At 42.8% G+C, this 21,315-nt stretch overlaps 1 protein-coding gene across 2 annotated transcripts; it reads right to left on the bottom strand.

Annotated features, from left to right (window-relative positions):
* Nucleotides 1–683: 683 nt before the first annotated feature.
* On the bottom strand, nt 684–16,309 carry stx10 (syntaxin 10). 2 transcript variants are annotated; one of them, XM_008117476.3, is made up of 8 exons: nt 16,042–16,278; nt 12,129–12,295; nt 9,936–10,030; nt 9,076–9,135; nt 8,123–8,212; nt 6,606–6,712; nt 4,163–4,257; nt 684–2,624 (listed from the first exon to the last, which is right to left on the bottom strand). In XM_008117476.3, the coding sequence occupies exons 1-8, from the start codon at nt 16,074–16,076 to the stop codon at nt 2,542–2,544; spliced, it is 732 nt and encodes a 243-aa protein (XP_008115683.1). In that variant the 5' UTR covers nt 16,077–16,278; the 3' UTR covers nt 684–2,541. The 2 variants fall into 2 exon arrangements, with proteins under 2 accessions (XP_008115683.1, XP_016851641.1); XM_016996152.2 differs by having other exon boundaries at nt 2,607–2,699; nt 16,042–16,309.
* Between the last annotated feature and the right edge of the window lie 5,006 nt (nt 16,310–21,315).

Genomic DNA, 21,315 nt, shown 5'->3' with positions numbered 1-21,315 from the left:
ACATGGACAGCAAAACAAACACCACAGGGGTGTTGAACATTTCCTATGCTGTCCAAAGCTAAAAGATACATATTTTTGGCTGGAGTTACACTTTAAAATGTACCTGTTACAACATACAAACAAATTCAACTTAAGAACAAACCTACAGAACCTATCTTGTTTGTAACTTGGGAACTGCCTGTACTTCATATGGTTACTTGGGGAAAGCTCAAAAACGCAGATGTCTATAAACTACAATGAACGTAAAAAGGATAGTATGGTATGTAATGTGTGAGTACTATGTTAGTAACATTACTAACATAGTACTCACACATTACATACCATACTATCCTTTTTACGTTCATTGTTACTTGGGGAAAGCCCCATGGATCACACTGGGATTGCAATCCAAGTATGCCTATGTTTAGGCCACAAATATGATAAAAATATTTGATGGATCACATGAGAGAGGAGGAATAATTTAAGGTTTGGATAGCTTTAAATTAGGAAGAAAAGAATTCAGAAAAAAATTAAAAGTAAGGTTAGGGCATATATGCCATTAAGTTATGAAATCAGTTTCAGCAGTAATAATTATATTCAGAAGCATGGCTTATCTATAGGTATTGGTAATTACATGTTAAATTGAACTAAAGGTAGTTTCTTTAGCAATGGATTCTCCGAAATAATCTCAGAACACAGATATATGTATTAAATAGAGGTTTTTAATTTATGTTTTTTGGCATCTTTATAACATGGATGAGCAGAAGGTAAATCTGGATTGATTGGTAAATCTCTGGAGGAATGACAGGCGAGTGTTATAGTTTTTTGAGTCCCAGTTGTTAACGTTACCAGTACAGAATGACTACTCCTGCCACTTCCATCTCTGTCTTCCCAACCAGCTCTAAATTGCTATGGGTAACTTTGGTAAGTTTAAGGGCAAGTTCTGAACTCCAGGGACCTGCTCTGAGCTGCACCGCACCAAAAGAAGGCAGGGAAATCAAAGCTCAGTGGGCTAGAAGCTCATTTCTGGTTTTGGAAAAAATATGGAAACATCCCCCACTCCACCCCCACCACAAAAGATGGACCACAGAAGTAAACTGCCATTGTTGAAAGCTTCCAGGGTGATAGTTCTCCTATGGGAGAGAGAGATTGATTGAGGGGGATCTGTCTATGAAGGGAGATCTAAGAAATGCCATCGAGCCTATGTTGCCACCCTAATATAATGATCATGACAAAAAAGTCTACGATAACTGGACTGAACTTTGTGGAAGGATTATGAATCTAAGACAGACTGATGTAGTATTTTGAGTATTGAACTATGACTCTCATGACTAGGGTTCGAATCTCGCTGAACTATGGAAATCCACTGGATAATCTTGGACACATCACATCACACCCTTTCAGCCTTGGGGAGATGAAACGCAATCCCCCGCCACCAAATCTTGCAAAAACACCAACAGCAACCCTATGATGTTGCTTTAGGTTTACCATAAATCAGAGCCACACAACAACTTTGAACTTTGTTCAGCACTCGTATCTAAAGAAAATACTAGACTTGGAAACATTTATAAATACATACTTTTCCTACCAGATTCCAGTTGGTGAATTTCAGATTTCTAATTTTAAAAATCCTGCAAGTCTTAAGTCCCTACACCCAAAACAAAAATACAGAATGATTTCTAAATGCATGTGACAGTTGATCTGTCACACAGACATCTCCATTCTCTAAGTGAGGATATGAGTAGCTTCTTTTATCTAAGCGTTGGCAGAGATGTAGACTTTAGAAGGGATTGAGTTAACAAACCGACCATTGAGTCTGCCTGGAGTACCTAGCAGCGCATCCTGAAAGACATCATAGAGTCCTAGGTTTGGGATTCTTACAAATTGTGTCTAGTTCTGGAGGGAAGTTGGCATTTGATAAAGAGAAGGTGCACTGCACTCTATTTCTCATTTCATTTAACACGATTAATTTTTAGCACTTAATCAGTGGGCAACAGCTTTGGACTTAGCTGGATCCCAGTTCTCCACCCTCAGTAAACTCGCAATTTAAGAAGTAAGGCAGATCTTTGCCCCACTCGTTTCTGGCACAGTTCCCATCTGGCTATGGCTAAGATGAAACACAACCAGCTTAATCTACAGTGTTTCACCAGTGCTTCCATTCACAGGGGTGGTATAAGGAATATGGACCCTTAACAGCAATGACACTAACCAGTCTGGGAAGAGGGCAACTTCCTAGGCTGTTAAGATGGGAACAGGAAAAGACAGGAAAGGCAACTTGAACTGATGCTTTTGCTTGCAATAACATCTCAATTTTTCAATTGTGCATAATTTCATCCCAGTCTCAAATCAAGAAGAAATTCTGCATATTTTCTCTGGAAAATCACCGACCTTTCGAATCCAGTCCTCCCTTTTCACATAGCTGGAGCCTTTAGCCATTACTACATTGTCCCATCAAATGAGTGTTTCATTTCCTTGTCACACTGGGAGGCTTTACTTCCAACGTCATGGGGTGCCTCCAGGTGTTTCATGTAGGGCTAGCAGCCATTCCCCAGGTCCTTTCCATCATTCCAACAGAGCAAAGAAGAGAATCAGTACCACCAAACCAATGACAAACAAGAGGCCAATGATACACCACTTACGACGATCTAATCAGGGAGGAAGCAGAGAGAAAGAGTGTCACATACAGGAAGTCCAGAATCCACAACACTTCCCATGAGTACCTAAAGAAGAAATTCAAAATATGATTGCTGTGAAAATGGACACCCAAATACACTTGGGTGAAATGCCCTCTGCACTTCCCCAAAACCAGTATGCGCTATGATGTTTATGGTTTTATAGTAGGCAGACCTGCAGCATGGTTCCAAAAACACTTCCAATAGCTGCTTAATGTCAATCCCTGACTAAAGCTGATGGCCATAATGTACAGGTAAGGAAGACAGAGCCTCAAGACACAGTTGGTCTACACTTCCCTTATTTATTTTATTTATTTCTCACATTTATATCCCGCCCTTCTCACCCGAAGGGACTCAGGGCGGCTTATAACAGTGGTAACAATTAGATGCCTATACAAACCAATATAAAACAGCACATAAAACAGTTAAAACTATTAAAATACATTATGAATTAATGGGCGCAGCTGGCGCACAAGTCTTAGTTGTGCAAATGCTTCCCTGGCCACCGCTGAGACCTGGGGCTCCAGGCTCAGTGATGAGTCCAGGAGAACACCCAGACTGCGAACCTGTGTCTTCAGGGGGAGTGTGACCCCATCCTTTCAGATCTAGCCAGCACAGCTACAGCTGCCAATATGCTTCTGGGCAGAATTCAAGGTTCCTGTGACAACATGTAAAGCCCTAAATAGTTTGGCATCTCAAAATTTGAAAGAGTATTGCTCCCTCTATGTGCCTGTCTGAAGGTTTAGCTCAGTTGAGGGTGTCCTCTGTGCACTGTCAGTGAAGGAAATACAAAATTGTGGGATATACCGTATTTCCCCGAAAATAAGACAGTGTCTTATATTAATTTTTGCTCCCAAAGATGCTCTAGGTCTTATTTTCAGGGGAGGTCTTATTTTTCTATGAAGAAGAATTCACATTTATTGTTGAACAAATAAAGTGAACATTTTTATATACTGTACAGTAGTTGCCATCATAAACCAGCATAACCAGACAAACTGTGAATCCTATCAAGAATTTCTTGTTACTACCAATATTTCCATGAACAACACTTTATGGTGCGTTAATTTACCAATCCTGCATGCTCTGGAGTTCTGTTCAACGGACATGCTTCCAAACAAGAACTTTGCTAGGTCTTACTTTTGGGGGAGGCCTTATATTTAGCAATTCAGCAAAACCTCTACTAGGTCTTATTTTCTGGGGGTGTCTTGTTTTAGGGGAAACAGGGTAGGAGAGCCTTCTCAGCCAGGGCAGCCCAGCCATGGAATGCCCCCCAAACTCCTTGAGGACCTAATTGCACCAACACTTATTTTAAATAGGTGCCAAGTGAAAAAGTGCTTGTTCAGAAGGCCTTTGGCCCTCATTAATTATCTCCCTGGCAACTATAAAATCAATTGAAAGAAGTCTGTGGAGAAGGGAACTTGGGTGTACCAGGTGGAAAGGAGATTAGAGTTCAAAATGAACTCTTCCACAGAACCTGGACATGCTCACAGGGCTGACGTGCCATATCTTACCACCAGACATGTGGGAGACTCTGGGCATCTTTTTTAACACTTCATCCATGTGGCTATGGGTTTTGTCCATCTCATGGGCAAAGTCTTCCAGCATTCTGAAAAGTCGACAAAGGTATTGTCAGCTCAGGCAGGCAGTAGTTAAGTTGTAGGGCACGATCCCTCCCATTCAAGAAGTTGTGGACCTGGCCTCCTGCTGTCCACTGGCATCAAAAAAGCACAGGGGTTCCAGCCAGCAATGACAGCAGCATGTCCTGAACAAACATTCAAAGGAACTTCTTGATAGGAAGAGCAGTTCACAAATGGAACTAATTATCTAGAGAAGCAATGGGGCTTATTTCTCTGGACAGTTACATGCTGGGGATGCTCTAGCTCAGGCTTGGGCAAACTTCAGCCCTCCAGGTGTTTTGGACTTCAATTCCCACAGTTCCTAACAGCCTACCGGCCCATGCCTGCTCTAGCTGCATTTCCAGCATTGAGTGGGAAAGTAAACTCAATGGTCTATGAGGACCCTTCCAACTCTATGATTCTCTGCTATAAGAGTTCAAGGCCAAGATCATATTCAAGTGCTAATGGACCAGAAACCCCTCCAATACACTGTATTTCTCCTGGGCTGCCACTGCCACAGGCTGTGCAACTTCTGCCTTAAAGGCCCCAAGGGGAGGGGGAATCCATGGATGAGTAGTAGTTTCCTGGGTCATATCCAAGAAGAATTTCGCAGCCTGGGAAAACTAATCTTAGTTATGTTTTATTATTAGATTCTCTTATTTGGTTTACATGAATGAAAACAGTCATTTCCATTAAACAACATAATATCAATGGAATAAAGAAAAGCAGCATGGCTAGATTACATGTTACAATAGCAGAATACTGCATGTTCCCATTCTCTAAATATTAGAGAGAGGAGGACTCCACAGGTAGACTTCCTTGTTGATATATGCAATAAAATTTAACTTTATTTCTCCAAAATTGCCCTTCGGCTCCAGTCCTTTAGCTCACTTTAAATTGTGTGTCAATTTCCTCGCCAGCTCAATTGACCAGACTTCCTTTGACACTATTTAGCATCTTCTAGTGCTGGTCTACTTACACAGCCATTCAATTTCCATCTAAATGTAAGGAAAAGCAACTGTAAACTGCCATGGAAACCCACTGAATGACCTTGGGCAAGTCACATTTTCTCAGCCTCAGAGAGAGCCAATAGTAGGCCCCTTTCTAAGCAAATCTTGCTAAGAAAATGCTGTGATACGATGCCTTAGGATTGCCATAAGTTAGAAAGAACTTGAAGGCACACAACCACAACCAGCTGGCAACAAGGATCTAATCAACCCTCAGCACAGTTCTGATTTCTCGTACCTTTCCTTAATGAAGACTATGGGCATTCTTGCTGTTTTTGCTTCCAAACAGAGATTTGAGGAAAAGGGCATTTTGGTTTCCTTCTTGTCAGCAGTGATACTAAATGGCTAACATAAGCCAAACTTCTGTGCACAAGACAAGACAGATGGGAGGGAACAAATAAAATGCACAGTAAAGATGGATATGCTGACAAGGGACAGCATTACTATACCTATTATGATTTGCGTTTCTGGACGGGGAGAGAGGGATTCAAAAGCAATCTTTGCCTGTGTCTTGGCTTATGTGAATGTGACAGCAACCAGTGCAAGTCTTGAACTTTTAAATCGTTGTGGTTTTTTAAAAGGCCTTCTGGTTAAAACTAACTGACATTTGCCAAATCCATTTCTAGGTAGGCAAAGTTCACTAATCCAACCTTCGATTCCAGCTTGGTGTAACTGGAAAAACCAAGAACCTTTGGCTGCATTACAGCCTCTGGAACATTGCAGCCGGCCACTGTAAGAGCCGTGTACCAGAACTTGGGCTTTTAGATTTAAACTTGAAGGAATGGACTGACTCATGTTGACTGGTCCCACTAAAAGATTGTAACTTCCTCAAAGGAACTTTTCAGCCAATGAGCAGGACATAAATGGCTCAAACAAGCAAACTGTAAGAACCTAAAAGAGGCAGCTAAGTTTTTCTATTCCAGCAAAACAACAACAAAGTTGTGTGGCATTTAATATGAACATATTTTTGCATCCAGAGCTTTCACGAATTACAGTCCATTTCATCAGATAACATTTAGAGGTTACGATGTATGTGTGTTGTGTTCATGGTTAGGGAGCAGGATCCAAGTGAAACTGGATGCAGAAAGTAATAAGAGTGATAACTGCATTATTAACACAGGTCATTAACAAAGCTGCTGGTGATAACACAACCATGCCTTTGCCATCAGCATTAACTGTGGAACAGTTTCATTTATCAACTTAGCTAATGTCTTGTTTCCATTGTGCTCACAATGCTAAATGGCTTTATCTGAACAGTGAGATGGATATGTCTTAAATAAGTAAACAGAATTCTCTTCTTGCTCCCACTCTCTGTTGTGATCTGCACTTACATAGTCTGTTCGTCGAGTTCGTCTCCAACTCGCCCTGACATATGCTTCAGCATGCGAATGCTACCAGAAACCAGTTCTAGCTGCTCATCCTGCTCCTCAATAATCAACTATTGGGGAGAGAAAGGAGTCTGTGACCAGGTAAAATGCCACCAGAGAAGTCCAGAGCAAAAAGACAGGACACCTCCCTCCATACATATTTTGCAGCCTGAGATCCCATGCCCACAGAAATATCCAAAACTGATAAAAATTATTTTGGCCTACTAGACAGGAAATCCCCATTATACTTCTTCCCATCTTTTAGCAGTAAATATATGAGAACGCCTAATTGAGTAACTAGTCAATTTGCTACTCTTGTGTCACACATGAAAATGTCTGCTTCACTCTGCCTTACCAAAAGACCAGACCAGTAAAGCATGTCTCAAAGCAGATTACTTGCCCAAGAAACAACCACACACTGTATCCAAACATGTATCTACACTATACGGTTACAGCAGTATGACTGCTGTGTCTCCATGTTATGAAATTCTGGGATTTGTAGTTTGGTGAGGTACTGTTAAGAATTCTCCGCAATAGGAAGTTCAAGCGGACTCCCGTGGCAGCGTTAGAGCGCTCCAGCAGAGACATCAAAGTACATCGCCCAACTACACATCTTAGGATTCCATATCAGACAGCAGTGGTTCATAACCTTTGGTCCTCCAGGTGCTTGGACTTCAGCTCCCAGAAATACCAGCCATCTTACCAGCTGTTAGGAATTGTGGGAGTGAAAGTCCAAAACACCTGGAGGACAAAAGGTTGGGAACCACTGCCATAGAGCTATGGCCGTTAGCATGGTAAAACTACCATAATTGCGTAGTGTGGATACACTCAAAATCTCCTGAACTGTTCACTGGTCTTCAGAAAAGGGCATGTGCAAAGTTAAATTTATTACTTGTTTACTTTATTTCTACCTCACCTTTCTCCCCTTGGGAACTCACAAGGCGACTCACAATTACATGACACAACCCAATAAATTAAAAAACAGCAAATACAAAAATTAAAAACAATTACAAACAATTAAATATTCTATCATGGCTATAAGTTAAAACAGAGTTAAGATACTTTAAAATACAATTGCAAATACAATTAAAGTTGCATTTACAACTAAATATTCTCTCCAGCTTTCTCCACAACTGCCCCAGCAGTGGGGCTGATCAAGCTGTAGTAGCAGATGTGTGTGGGAGAATTGTCTTTTTCAAGATACAAAAATGTCCATATTTTGTATTGTATTTTAAGTACAACACCTTACAAAAGCAATATTTGTAATACCTGAAGTGAGCTAATTTAAATGGAATATCCCTTCATGCAAAGTAGCGCTCTAAGATTCCGACTGTCACATGACATTTTCAAAGGATCGCTTTTCTTAATTCATTTAATCGCAGATCGTGTATTTTTTCTAGGAATACCATAGGTAATGTCTGAAATGAATGGAATGGATTAGCCTGTTGTCAATTATAAGAAAACCGTGTTCCTATTCTCACCTTCTGGTGCAACTGCTGCTCCTCCAAAGTGTGTGAACTGGCTGTCAGCAGTTCCTCTGTGTGATAGCCTTCCCTGCTCCCCATTAGTGACTGCAAAAAATAAAAATAAAATAAAACAGGAGGGAAGGAACAACAATCTGAGTAAACCAGAGATCAAATGCTCTTCAGAACAGTGCTATGACAGCCCTGGCAAGTCAAGGTGAACTAGAACCAAATGAACAAACAGCAGTTTTCATCAAAGAAGAATAGGAACTTTTCCCACTGCAACCCAGAATTAAATGATAACTATGTATTATCATAAGAGATATCTGAAACATTGGCTCTTAAATGGTTTACCTCTTTTTGTAACACATTTCTTAGTGGCCTTTTGAAAGCAGTTTTCCCAAAGTGGCTTACAAAATAGAACATACAATTCAGAATCAATATTGCTAGTCACTAAATCATAAATCAGGTTCATTTGTTGAATTTTTGTATCGAGTTTTCAGTTTGCTTGGGAAAAACAATGCTTTGAGAAATGGTCTAGAAATACAAAAAAGGAACAAAATCAGAGAAATACTGTAATGCTTTTTTTCCCTTGAGGAGACTCTATTCCTAGGATCCAGAGGTGGCAATGGAACAATTGATGAGTGGAATTAAACCTTTCAGCCATGCCCTCTGTGCCTCTTGGGAGAAAGAGGTTATCTTTGCCCTTGGTTAGCAGACCTGCTTCTGTTCCTTTGCATCAAATAAGTCCCAGGACTGGACAAAATGCAGCTTTCCAAATGGTCTTGACCTCCAATTCCTATTAGTTCCAACAAACAGCAGGCAATAGTGGGGAGTGATGGGAACTGCAGATTAGCAACATCTGAAAGGCCACATATTTCTTAAAATAGCCAAATTGTAATTTCTCACCTCTCTGACAATTAATTCTAGCAAAGCATGGAGGTGAGATGAAATTGGTAAAGTATTTTTACCTCTTTGTTTTTCTTCAGAAATGTTTGTGCTGTTGGGCTGGACATATGTTCCCGCATTTCCTAAAGAAAAAGAACAGAAGCAGCGATTATATATGACCAAGACAAAGTGTGAAACCTAAGGACTATAGAAGAGTATATATGGAAATAAATGATGTTCCACATAAATTGACTCCACTGTAGGTGGTTCATATTTAGCAAAAAAAATCTGATACATTAGACAACCTAGCATCACGACAGTTTCAGTCATCTGATCATTTCCTTGTGAAACCAGGAAACAGGCTTCCAAACTTTTCCTTCCTAACCAAAGTATCTCCAGGGAATAAAACTCAGGATTTCTTCAGTTCCATAATCTTGTTTTGCAATTATCAATCTCTGTTGGAAAATTAAGGACTCATACAATTTCTGACTCTTTCCTGAAGAAGAAAACGTCTCTCCCTTTTGGGAATACCTCCAAATCTTAGAATGGTAATTGGAAGAAACCACAAAGGCCATCCAGTCCAACCCTATTCTGTACTGCAGGAATGTACAATCAAGCACTCCCAACAAATGTCCATACAGCCTCTGCAACCTTCCCCCCGCCCCGCCCCCCTCCGAAAAGGAGATGCCACCAAACTCTGAGACAGCATCTTCCACTGCCAAACAGCTCTTGCCATTAGGAAAATCTTCCTAATATTTTGGTGGAATCTAAACATTGGGGAAAACTTCCCGACAGTGAAAGCTGTTCAAGAGTGGAATTCTCTTCTGCCTCAGAGGGCAGAGTCTTTACTCAAGCTTTTCATTCTCAGCAGAACCACCTCTGGAGATTTTTATTCTGTCTGCCCTTGTGGTGGCAAAATACAGACTTCATAGAGAGAACTAACCTTGACTGATTCCCGCATCTCCATGACAAAGGAACGCCGTGCTGCAACCTCACAGGGCTCGATTTTGAACTTGAGCGGGTTTGACTCCACAATGCGTGTTAACAGTTAAGTGTAAAGAGCTTTCAGTTTCTGAGTTTTGAAAGTGAAGGGAGATCAGCTAAAAACATGATTGTGACCCTACACTGAGATTTCATTTTGTATAACCTCCAATTCAGGGGTGCATAACCTGTGCCCCTCTATGATGGACTCCAACTAGATATGTTGGCTGAAGCTGACAGATGTTGCTATCCAATGGTTCATCTAGCTCAGGCATGGGCAAACTTTGGAGGGCCAAAGTTTGTCCATGCCTGATCTAGCTGTAGTGGGAATCCCTATAATTCTATCAAAACACTTAACGAAAGGGACAGTGCAGAAACAATTCCCTGCCACTGCAGTCTTATGTGTATGGACCCCATAAAGGTTTTACTCCATTAAAGTCACCTCCCTCTCAATGGAAGTGTTTCAATGCCTTAAGCCAAGAGAAGGAAAAAGTATGTGGGAAACGGAGTTACAAATTACAGAACAAGATATGAGACAAGTGGTAGAGACAACAGGGATGATAAGGAATACAAAAGGAAGAGAAATGAGGAGGAAAATATTACACAAGTGGTATTGTACACCCTGTCAATTAGCGTACTATTATAAAAATGGGAGAAGTCAGTGCTGGCATGGGTGTCAACAGAAAAGGCAGTTTATGCACATGATGTGGGAATGCAAACAGGTACAATACTTCTGGCAGACTATACAAAATGTGTCAAACCAAATATGAGGAATCAATTAGGTGATAACAAAAGAAATGGCAGTCTTGGTAAAAAGAAAGGGAATGGGAAATTACAGCGAAATAAAAGAAGCAATAATTGAGTACACACAAGCGGTGATAGTTTTGGGATAGAAAGACAAATCAAAGCGGACAGTAAACAAATGGTATCAGTATATGGTGGACCAAATTGAATTCAAAATTATGGATGTAAAATTAAATGATTCAAAAGATAATGAAAACAGAATGCGAGAAGTTGAAAAAAGATGGAACCGGGTTAAGAATTATATTACGAATAGGTCTAGAGATCAGGCCATAAGAAATAGGAAACAAATGTTATACAGTATCTAAATCTATAGATCGCTTCAAAAAAGATCAATATGTAAAAGAAAATAATCCTCGTGGTGGTGGGAATTGTAAATGTTGTGTATGTGTATGCCCTAAAATTAAATATATATATATTTTAAAGAGAGAGAGGAGGCAACTGCTGAAAGTTGGATGGTGGCATTGTCCTCCAATGAGACTTAACGGGGTCACACCCTTCTGCTAAACCCTTAAAAATCACTGTGGAAACCTTTTGCATTCCTGGAAGCTGTGACTGGGGTGCATTTGCTATATTCTGGAGCCTCTATGGGCTTTGTTAGACCTAGCAGACACATTTTTTTCAACAAAGATGCAAACTGGAAGTCAATGGACATTTTACATCCTAGTTCAAAAAGGCCTCTCCCAGGATTCAAACAGTACCGAGAGGCATAGCAAAATCGCTCCCATAGTTGCTAGGAGTCTTATGTGTGCACACATAAAACTCAACAACAACATGAGATGAATTATGATAGCCAAAAAATGGAGACAAAAAGAAATACCAGATATATATGAATGGACTACTAAAGTACTTGAGATTATGCAAATGGACATTTTGACAGAAAGAATAAAATTAGGACACAAAGTAACAGACTGGTCAAGAGTCAAGGACTTCCTAGAAAAACAACAAATACCATTAAATATAGAATCAATATGAGAAGTCAGAAAGATAATGATACTTATAAATATAAAAGACAGAAGATGAAAACTATATAAGATGGATATGAAACATGCCTGAAAGGAATGAATTGTAAGGCAAACACATTTTTAAAAATATATTTTCCCTTTTTCCTTTTTTTAACTTTTTTTGTCTCTCCTCTATTTTTTTCTTTTTTTCCCTTTTTCCTTTCCCCCTTTTTTGCTCATTCTATCTTTCTGACCCACCATTGTTCTCACTCTTTTTATGTATAGAAACACTCAATAAAAACATTAAAAAAAAAACAACATGAGATGCTAGGAAGCTTCAAACCCGGCCTGTAATCCACCATCCACACTCCCCACCTCCCCTGCGCCAGCAGCCAGACTCAGAAGGATATATATGGTTTCCTCCAAGTCCTCCAAGTCCCACTCGATGCTGCGTAAGCTGTTGCGTAGTTCATTGGTTGTCCAGTCCAGCTCCTCTTTGCTGACATGCTTCACCTCCAGCAGCTGGCACCAGCGGGTATAGAGTCCGCGGGCTGTGTTTACGGCTTTCTGAACCTCCCTGTGGAACAGAAGCAAGAGAACTGCTTACAAGGACACACAGGGTGGCATGCTTTTTTCTTTACCGTTGCTATTCCAACAGGCTTTTAGGAACTGACTGCGGGAGCTTTGAATTGAATGTTGGCTGGTTGATTTTCATTCTCTATTCCAAATGACCTTCTTTAAAATGTTTTAATTCTACAAAATGTTTTTTATATACAGCATGACCCCTGTATCCACAGGGCTGGTATCTGTGATTTCACTAATCCACATCTAACAAAACACTCCTCTCAAGGCATTTCCTAGCTTCTCCAGCACTACTTTTGGGCCAGAAATCCTTAATTCCAATACAGCTTGCTATTATCCGTGGTTTTATGTATACAGGTTAAGTTCAGGAATATACCCCTGCTGATATGGGGTCATACTACATTTGTACTGATGCTTTTGCATCAATTTTAGCCTATATGTTACTGTTTCCCAGTTCTGAGTCACAATACAGGCCGTCCCCAAGTTATGAACAAGAGAGATTCTGTAGGTTTGTTCTTAAGTTGAATTTGTTTGTAAGTCGAACAGGTCCATATTTTAAGTCTAACTCCAGCCAAATATATAAATGTATTACCATTGGGTTGCATAGGGAAGGGTTGATATACTTGTGGTGTTTGTTTTCCTGTTTCTGCCCCTATTCAGAAGATTTCACCTCACTTTTTATCCCTATGATTGTTGGATTTTGAAAAAATTGGCTTGTGGAAACAAGGATTGGTAAGAAAGCTTCAGTGGAGACATCTTTCGCCCATGAAAATTCTTTTGGGCGAGGATTTCCTTTCCGCAGGGTAGATTCCTCTCACTTCCTGTTGTCTCACCCGTATTCTTAACTGTGCACTGTTTGTAAGTTCAGGACCTGCTTATCTCCGCGATCGCCTCCCCCCCTACAAACCTCCACGAGCCTTAAGATCTACTGGGGAGGCCCTTCTCCTGCTTCCACCGCTGTCTCAAGCGTGATTGGCAGGAACGAGGGAGAAGGCCCCTCGGCTCTGGAACTCTCTCTCCAGGAAGATCAGACTGGCACCCTCCCTGTCCACCTCCTGCAAAGGCCTTAAAACATGGATCTTCCAATGCGCCTATGATAAGTAGTCCCTCCAGATACTCAGCCAGTTTACAATTCTTACTGCACTTTATCACTGTTCCTCATCTTTTAGGTTTTAATGCTTTACTGAGATTGTTCCTCCCCTTATCCCTGGTCGTCCTTATACTACCCAGGGGCCCTAGTCATAGTTCTGCACAATTTTATTCTCTGAATATCCAGCTATTATTATTGTCCATATTTTACATTTCGTTGATGTGTTTTATGTTGTTTTATATTTGTATAATGTTTTATTTATGTTGTTGTTAGGCTTGTCCCTGTGTGAGCCGCCCCGAGTCCCTTTGGGGAGATGGATGCAGGATACAAAAATAAAGTTGTTACTATTATATTATTAAGTTGGATATTTGTAACTTGGGGCTGTGTTTTGTGGACACATTTCAGTTTGGCTTCAGGTCTGAATTTAACTTGACCAGAAGGACATAGGTGGGGAGACTCCCTGAATGCCTTTGGGCTTCTCAGCCGCTGGTGAAGTCACCCAGGAAGCAGAGGAGGTGGCATGCTCCAGTGATGCTTGGCTGAATCCAGAAGATGGTGCTGGGAGAACAAAGAGGGGAGCCTGGAAGGCATCTGCTTGTCGGCTGCAGAGGCAGGACACCCAGCCTCTGCCATGTGTTCCTTCTCAGTGAAGGGTAAAGTAGCAACAACAAGGGATTTGAAGGTTCCCATCAGTAAATGGCTTCCATCTGTGGAAGATGACTGCCAGCACTGAGTTTCATTTCTAGAATTCTGGCAGATTACAGCACACAGTATAGTAAAATAGAGTACCTTATATACAATGGCAAAATCAAGGTTTGCTTTTCGGATTGTAAAAAATATTTTCAAACCGTGGATGGTTGAACACATAGATACCAAATCTGTGGACGCAGAAGGCTGACTGCAAGAGCCTATGAATTACACTGTGCAACAAACTTTGAAAAATATTCTGTTCCTGGTTTGAAAGTGTTACTTCCTGTTTAATTGTGCAGTACTTACTTTGGAAGTAATTGTTATACTCCAGAAACTTTGTCTTTGTGGCTGCCACAAGCTATGTTGAATTGGTTGAGACTGAATTAGATATACATTGCCAATCGCAAGGGAAGGTCAGATATCTGGTGGAGGATAAGCACCATGAGGTGACCCTCATGGTGGCAAAGTTCCTTGCAGTGGCAGCAAGGCTGAGAAAGAGCCTAGTCTCCGATCAGGGTATTACCTGACTTTGTGTAGTTTGTGTTTGTTAAGCAATTTCCCCAGTGTGACTGTTCTGTAAACTCTTGTACGTTATTCACTTAACAGCTGTGGGTCCATGGACCGTAATAAAGTATGTATGTATGTATGTATGATATTCATTGGAAAACGACAGCAAAGTGTGTTGCAGGATATCCCACAAAAACAAAGATTTTGCAGTTTAATAAACTTTTTCCATGTTTTTATAATAGAAGCAATTAGGAAATGACATTTATAACCCTGGAACAAAAATCGTGTTCCTACAACAGAGACTTCAAAAATGTCACTAATTCCTTGAAGTCCCTTATATCCTTCTGGGCAATTGTGCTTCCAGCGTGAAAGAGAGAAACAAAATCACACAAACTGTTAGTTATATTGGGTTGCTGTACGTTTTCCAGGGTGTGTGGCCATGTTCCAGAAGCATTCTCTCCTGATGTTTCACCCACATCTATGGCAAACATCCTCAGAAGTTGGGAGGTGTGTTGGAAACTAGACAAGTGGGGTTTATATATCTGTGGAAGGTACAGGGTGAGAGAAAGGACTCTTGTCTGTTTGAGGCAAGTTTGTGTGTGTGTGTGTGTCAGGAGCAACTTGAGAAACTGCAAGTTGCTTCTGGAGTGAGAGAATTGGCTGTCTGCAAAGACATTGCCCAGGGGACGCCCAGATGTTTTTTTTTATGTTTTACCATCCTTGTGGGAGGCTTCTCTCATGTCCCCGCATGGAGCTGGAGCTGATAGAGGGAGCTCATCCTCGCTCTCCCTGGGTGGGATTTGAACCTGGCAGCTTGCAGATCAGCAGCCCAACCTTCAAGTCACAAGGCTTTAACCCACTACTCCACTGGGGGCTGTTTGAGGCAAGTGTGAATGTTGCAATTGGCAACCTTTTTATTGTGTCAAGAGAGACTTGAGAAATTGCAAGTCGCTTCTGGTGTGAAAAAATTGGCCATCTGCAAGGACGTTACCCAGGGGAGGCCCGGATGTTTTGATGTTTTTACCATCCTTGTGGGAGGCTACTCTCATGCCCCCGCGTGGAGCTGGAGCTGACAGAGGAAGCTCATCCGTGCTCTCCCCGGGTTGGATTTGAACCAGCAGCCTTCAAGTCAGCAGTCCTCCCAGCACAAGGGTTTAACCCACTACGCCACCGGGGGCTCCACTGGCCGGGGGCAAGCTTCGGCCCTCCAGGTGTTTTGAGCTTCGAATTGTGGGAGCTTGCCCGTGCCTGACCAACTTCAAAAGTGTGTCCTATATGAAATCCAAAGGATGGCGAGGCGACTTGAAAGCACCCATAATGGAAGCCGCTCAGAAGGGGACTGACTTCCTGTCCTCGCTGGAGCCAGGAGGGCGCTTCCCGCTAGAGGCAGAGGCGCTTCCTCACGCCCACTCCCTCCCTCCCTCCCTCCCTCCCTCCCTCGGTCGCCCACTCACCCTCTCACCACGAAGAAGGGGTCCTCCAGAGACATCCTCCCGCCTTCAGCCGGACCACGCGGCCTAAAGGTCCGCGGGAGACTTCTCACTCTAACCCGGCCCCGCCCCTAGGGCTGAGGAGGCCCTTCCCCGCCGCGCTCAGGGGGAAAAGTTCTGGCCAAAGGAGAACTAGACTTCCCAGGGAGGAGCAGGAAGAGGAAGAGACTGCAGTTACAGTACCCGGAACGGAAGGGGGGAGTTTCCCCGCCCTGGGGGACCCAGAGCACCCACGGGCCTCTTGCCGAAGGGCCTCGGGTTTGTTTGTTTCTTTCTTTCTCTCGCTCCCTCCCTTCCCTTTTTTTCTGTCTGATTTCAGAGAGAGGGACTGGCAAAACCTCCTCTGAGTATTCTTTGCTTGTGAAGTTCATGGGGTCGCAAGGACTTCGTAGGCTTTCATAGAATCATAGAGTTGGGAGAGACCTCGTGGGCCATCCAGTCCAACCCCCTGCCAAGAAGCAGGAAAATCGCATTCAAAGCACCCCCGACAGATGGCCGTCCAGCCTCTGCTTTAAAGCCTCCAAGGAAGGAGCCTCCACCACACTCCTGGGCAGAGAGAGAGTTCCACTGCTGAACAGCTCTCACAGGGAGGAAGTCCTTCCTCAGGTTCAGGTGGAATCTCCTTTCCTGAAGTTTGAAGCCATTGTTCCGTGTCCTAGTCTCCAGGGCAGCAGAAAACAGGCATGATCCCCCCTCCCTATGACTTCCCCTTACATATTTATACATGGCTAACATCTCCTCTCAGCCTTCTCTTCTGCAGGCTAAATATGCCCAGCTCTTTCAGCCGCTCCTCATAGGGTTTGTTCTCCAGACCCTTGATCATTTTAGCCGCCCTCTTCTGGACACATTCCAGCTTGTCAACATCTCCCTTCAATTGTGGTGCCCAGAACTGGACACAGTATTCCAGGTGTGGTCTGACCAAGGCAGAATAGAGGGGGAGCATGACTTCCCTGGATCTAGACACTACTATTGACACAAGCCAAAATCTCATTGGCTTTTTTGGCACTGCATTACATTGTTGACTCATGTTTAACTTTTTGTCCACAAGGACTCCAAGATCTTTTTCATACGTACTGCTGTCAAGCTGGGCATCCCCCATTCTGTATCTTTGCCTTCCATTTTTTCTGCCTAAGTGGAGTACAGTATTTTGCATTTGTTCCTGTTGAACTTCATTTTGTTAATTTTGGCCATCTCTCTAGTCTGTTAAGATCGTTTTGAATTCTGCTCCAGTCTTCTTGAGTGTTAGCTATCCCTCCTAATTTGGTGTCATCTGCAAGCTTGATGATCCTGCCTTCTAACCCTTTGTCTAAGTCGTTAATAAAGATGTTGAACAGAACCGGGCCCAGGACGGAACCCAGCTTATGTCACTCCACTTGTCACTTGTTTCCAGGATGAAGAAGACACATTGGTGAGCACCCTTTGGGTTCGTTCACTTAGCCAATTACAGATCCAAGTAACCGTAGTTTTGCCTAGCCCACATTTGACTAGTTTGTTTGCCAGAAGGTCATGGGGGACCTTGTCAAAGGCCCGGACATAGGACCTCATCACCGCAGAGCTTGAATCCCTTTTAAATCCATCGTAGGGAGGGGGCTTTAAACACCTCAGACAGATAGGTCCTGGGCCTCACCACACCACAAACCCCAGAATTTTGCAGGAGGCAGAAACCAGGTCTAAAGTGGATTCATGCTCTAGTGCAGGAGTCCCCAAACTAAGGCCCGGGGGCCGGATGCGGCCCTCCAAGGTCATTTACCTGGCCCCCGCTCTTAGTTTTAGTCTTTGCCTCGCCCAAAGTCTGATATGACTTGAAAGCACACAATACCAACAATCCTACTTAACTTGACTATCTCATTGGCCAGAAGCAGGCCCAGACTTCCCATTGAAATCCTGATAGGTTTATGTTGGTTAAAATTTTTATTTTTAAATATTGTATTGTTCTTTCATTTACTAATACTGTGCTATGGTAACAATTGAATATATTGTGTATAGATATAATATTGATACTAATATTATAATGTAATACAATATAATACTAATAATTATACAATATAATATTAAGTATATATTATATATTAAATGGAATATTACTAATAATATTACGGTATAGTGGTATAGGACAACATAGTAATATATAATGCTAATATTGTGCTATGCCAATAATATAATATATTATACGTACATACAACTTGTAAGCCGCTCTGAGTCCCCTTCGGGGTGAGAGAGGGTAGGGTATAAATGTAGTAAATAAATAAATAGTTGTTGTTGGGTTGTTGTTGGTTTTTTTGCACTACAAATAAGACATGTGCACTGTGCATAGGAATTTGTTCGTTTGTTGTTGTTTTTTTCAAATGATAATTCGGCCCCTCAACAGCCTGAGGGACCATGAACCGGCCCTCCACTTTAAAAGTTTGAGGACCCCTGCTCTAGTGTGATGACACACACAAGTCCCCATTCTAAACGTCAGTCCTGGTTAGTTTTCGGAGGGGAGACTATGAATGGATTCAGACCAAGGGACTGCGGGTTATGTTTTACAGGAGAAACCAGCTAAAGACGTTTTGCCCACATCTATGGCAGGCAGCCTTAGAGGTTGTGGGGTATATTGAAATCCACAAGGAAGTGGACAATTTCAACAAAAAGGAGGAAACCATGAAAGTGAACAAAATCTGGCTAATAATATTTTTTAAAACTTTAAAATCAGGACAGTAAATAAAGTAAATAACACTCTGAAAACAGGAGAATTCCAGACAAAACAATCAGGGCCAGCTAACACCTCCCAACAAAGGATTGCCCCAGGGAGGAAACAGCCAGGCTTTGAAGCTGCAAGGACATTAAAGGCTAATTGCAACATTCACACTTGCCTCCAACACACAAGAGCTCTTTCTCCTACCCTGGACCTTCCACAGATATATAAACCTCATTGACCTAGTTTTCAATATACCTCACAACTTCTGAGGATGCCTGCCATAGATGCAGGCGAAACGACAGGAGAGAATGCTTCTGGAACATGACCATACAACCCGGAAAATTCACAGCAACCCTGTGATTCCGACCATGAAAGCCTTCGACAACACAGTGTATATTTTGGTTTGTTTTTATCAATGGTCTCCGGGAGTGGCAAAACCAGCAACGCATGCGCAGACCCGACGGTACGGCGCCTCCTGGCCAAAAGAGGGGCGGGGCTCGCAAGAGTTCGTGAGAATGACGCAATCAGCAGGGCGCTACAAGGGGGGGGGGGGAGAAATCCCCGGGGCGGCGCGAGACGGTCGGGGGCGCGCGCGTCCTTATTTGCTCGCTGCCTGGGCCTCGGTGGGATGGCGGCCAGCCTAATCCTGTGCAGGTTTCATCGGAGGCTACCTGCATTCTCTTTAATAGAACTTGCTTCCAGATAAATGTGCGTGGGATTCTTCACCTCCCACCCCCAGGATCAAGTAGGGATTGTATTAGGCTTCTATGTGATGTGGTATGGGGCAGATTGCATGCTTCGAGTCCCCACTGAGTCCTAAATACCGGTAGCCTTTGGGCTCGAATCAGCGCAGAATAAAGTTTGCCAAGGATCACCCCCCCCCCCCCCCCGGTCAGTCAGAGATTACTCCAAAACACACAGCAACACACTTCAAGGAGAGAAAAGGAGCCGCGCTTGCAGAAACCATGAAGAGTTTCCCAGGACACTGTTGAGCGGGATGTGCGATGCGTCGTTGGGTGCATTTTTTTTATTGTCGAAGGCTTTCATGGCCGGAATCACTGGGTTCCTATGAGTTTTCGGGGCTGTATGGCATTCTCTCCTGACGTTTCACCCACATCTATGGCAGGCATCCTCAGAAGTTGTGAGGTCTGTTGGAAACTAGGCAAGTGGGGTTTATATATTTGTGGATGGTTCAGGGTGGGAGAAAGAACTTTTGTCTGCCTGAGGCAAGTGTGAATATTGCAATTAGCCACCTTGATTAGCATTGAATGGCCTTGCAGCTTTAAGATCTGGCTGCTTCCTGCCTGGGGGAATCCTTTGTTGGGAGGTGTTAGCTGGCCCTGATTGTTTTATGTTTGGAATTCTTTATTTGTGTTCTTTATTTACTGTCCTGATTTTAGAGTTATTTTAATACTGGCATTTGTTCAATTTCATGGTTTCCTCTTTTCCGTTAAAATTGTCCCCATGCTTGTGGATTTCAGTGGCTTCTCTGTGTAGTCTGACATGGTGGTGGTTAGAGTGGTCCAGCATTTCTGTGTTCTCAAATAATATGTTGTCTCCAGGTTGGTTCGTCAAGTGCTCCGCTATGGCTGACTTCTCAGGCTGAGTGAGTCTGCAGTGCCTTTCATGCTCCTTGACTCGTGTTTAGGCAGTGCTGCGTTTAGTGATCTCTATGTAGACTTATCCACAGCTGCATGGTGTTACAAGCACGCGGACAATTTAAACAGAAAGGAGGAAGCCACGAAAATGAACAAAATCTGGCCACCAATATTTTAAAAAAACCTCTAAAATCAGGACAGTAATTAAAGAACAACACTTAGAAGACGGGGGAATTCCAGACAGGAAACAATCAGGGCCAGCTAACACCTTTTAACAGAGGATTCCCCAGGCAGCAAGTAGCCAGTTTTTGAAGCTGCAAGGCCATTAAATGCTAACCAAGGTGGCTAATTGCAACATTCATGCTTGCTTCAAACAGACGCAAATTATTTCTCCAACCCTGGACTTTCCACAGATATATAAACACCATTTGTCTAGTTTCCAACAGACCTCACAACCTCTGAGGATGCCTGCCATAGATGCAGGCGAAACGTTAGGAGAGAATGCTTCTGGAACATGGCCATACAACCCGGAACATTCACAGCAACCCATTTTTTGATAGTTTTATGCCACTTGGCTCAATGCTTTGCAATCTTGGAAACTAGTTTCACCAGGCTTTTCTGCCTTCACCAAACTACGTACAACTCCTAGGATCCCATAGCAGGGAGAAGGGAAAGAATGACTAGGCACAGCTTTGTGGCAATGTGTTCCTAGATCAGGCATGGGCAAACTTGGTGTTTTGGACTTCAACTCCCACCATTCCTAACAGCCTCAGGCCCCTGCCTTTTCCCCCTCAGCCGCTTAAGCGGCTCTCAGGAATGGTGGGAGTAGAAGATCAAAAAACCTGGAGGGAAGGCCCAAGTTTGCCCATACCTAGTGTTGACGCACCCTTAAAAAAAGAAACCCGGGGGGGGGGGGAATTGCGTGGCCGCGTGTGCTTTGTTTATGTATCGGATTGCGGT

This window comes from Anolis carolinensis, chromosome 2 (assembly GCF_035594765.1).
Source record: "Anolis carolinensis isolate JA03-04 chromosome 2, rAnoCar3.1.pri, whole genome shotgun sequence".
Classification (NCBI taxonomy): Eukaryota; Metazoa; Chordata; class Lepidosauria; order Squamata; family Dactyloidae; genus Anolis; species Anolis carolinensis.
The sequence above is the reverse complement of the archived record's forward strand: the minus strand, read 5'-3'. Positions and strand labels throughout refer to the sequence as shown.

What these genes read in the sequence shown, in the direction of transcription:
- stx10 (XM_008117476.3), bottom strand. Translation starts at nt 16,076, where the DNA reads ATGTCTCTGGAGGACCCCTTCTTCGTGGTGAGAGG. An exon ending in GGACTTGGAGGAAACCATAT is followed by an intron (nt 10,031 to 12,128) that starts ATATCCTTCTGA and finishes AACTGTTAACAC; the next exon opens with GCATTGTGGAGTCAAACCCG. An exon ending in AGATGCGGGAATCAGTCAAG is followed by an intron (nt 9,136 to 9,935) that starts GTTAGTTCTCTC and finishes CTTTTTCTTTAG; the next exon opens with GAAATGCGGGAACATATGTC.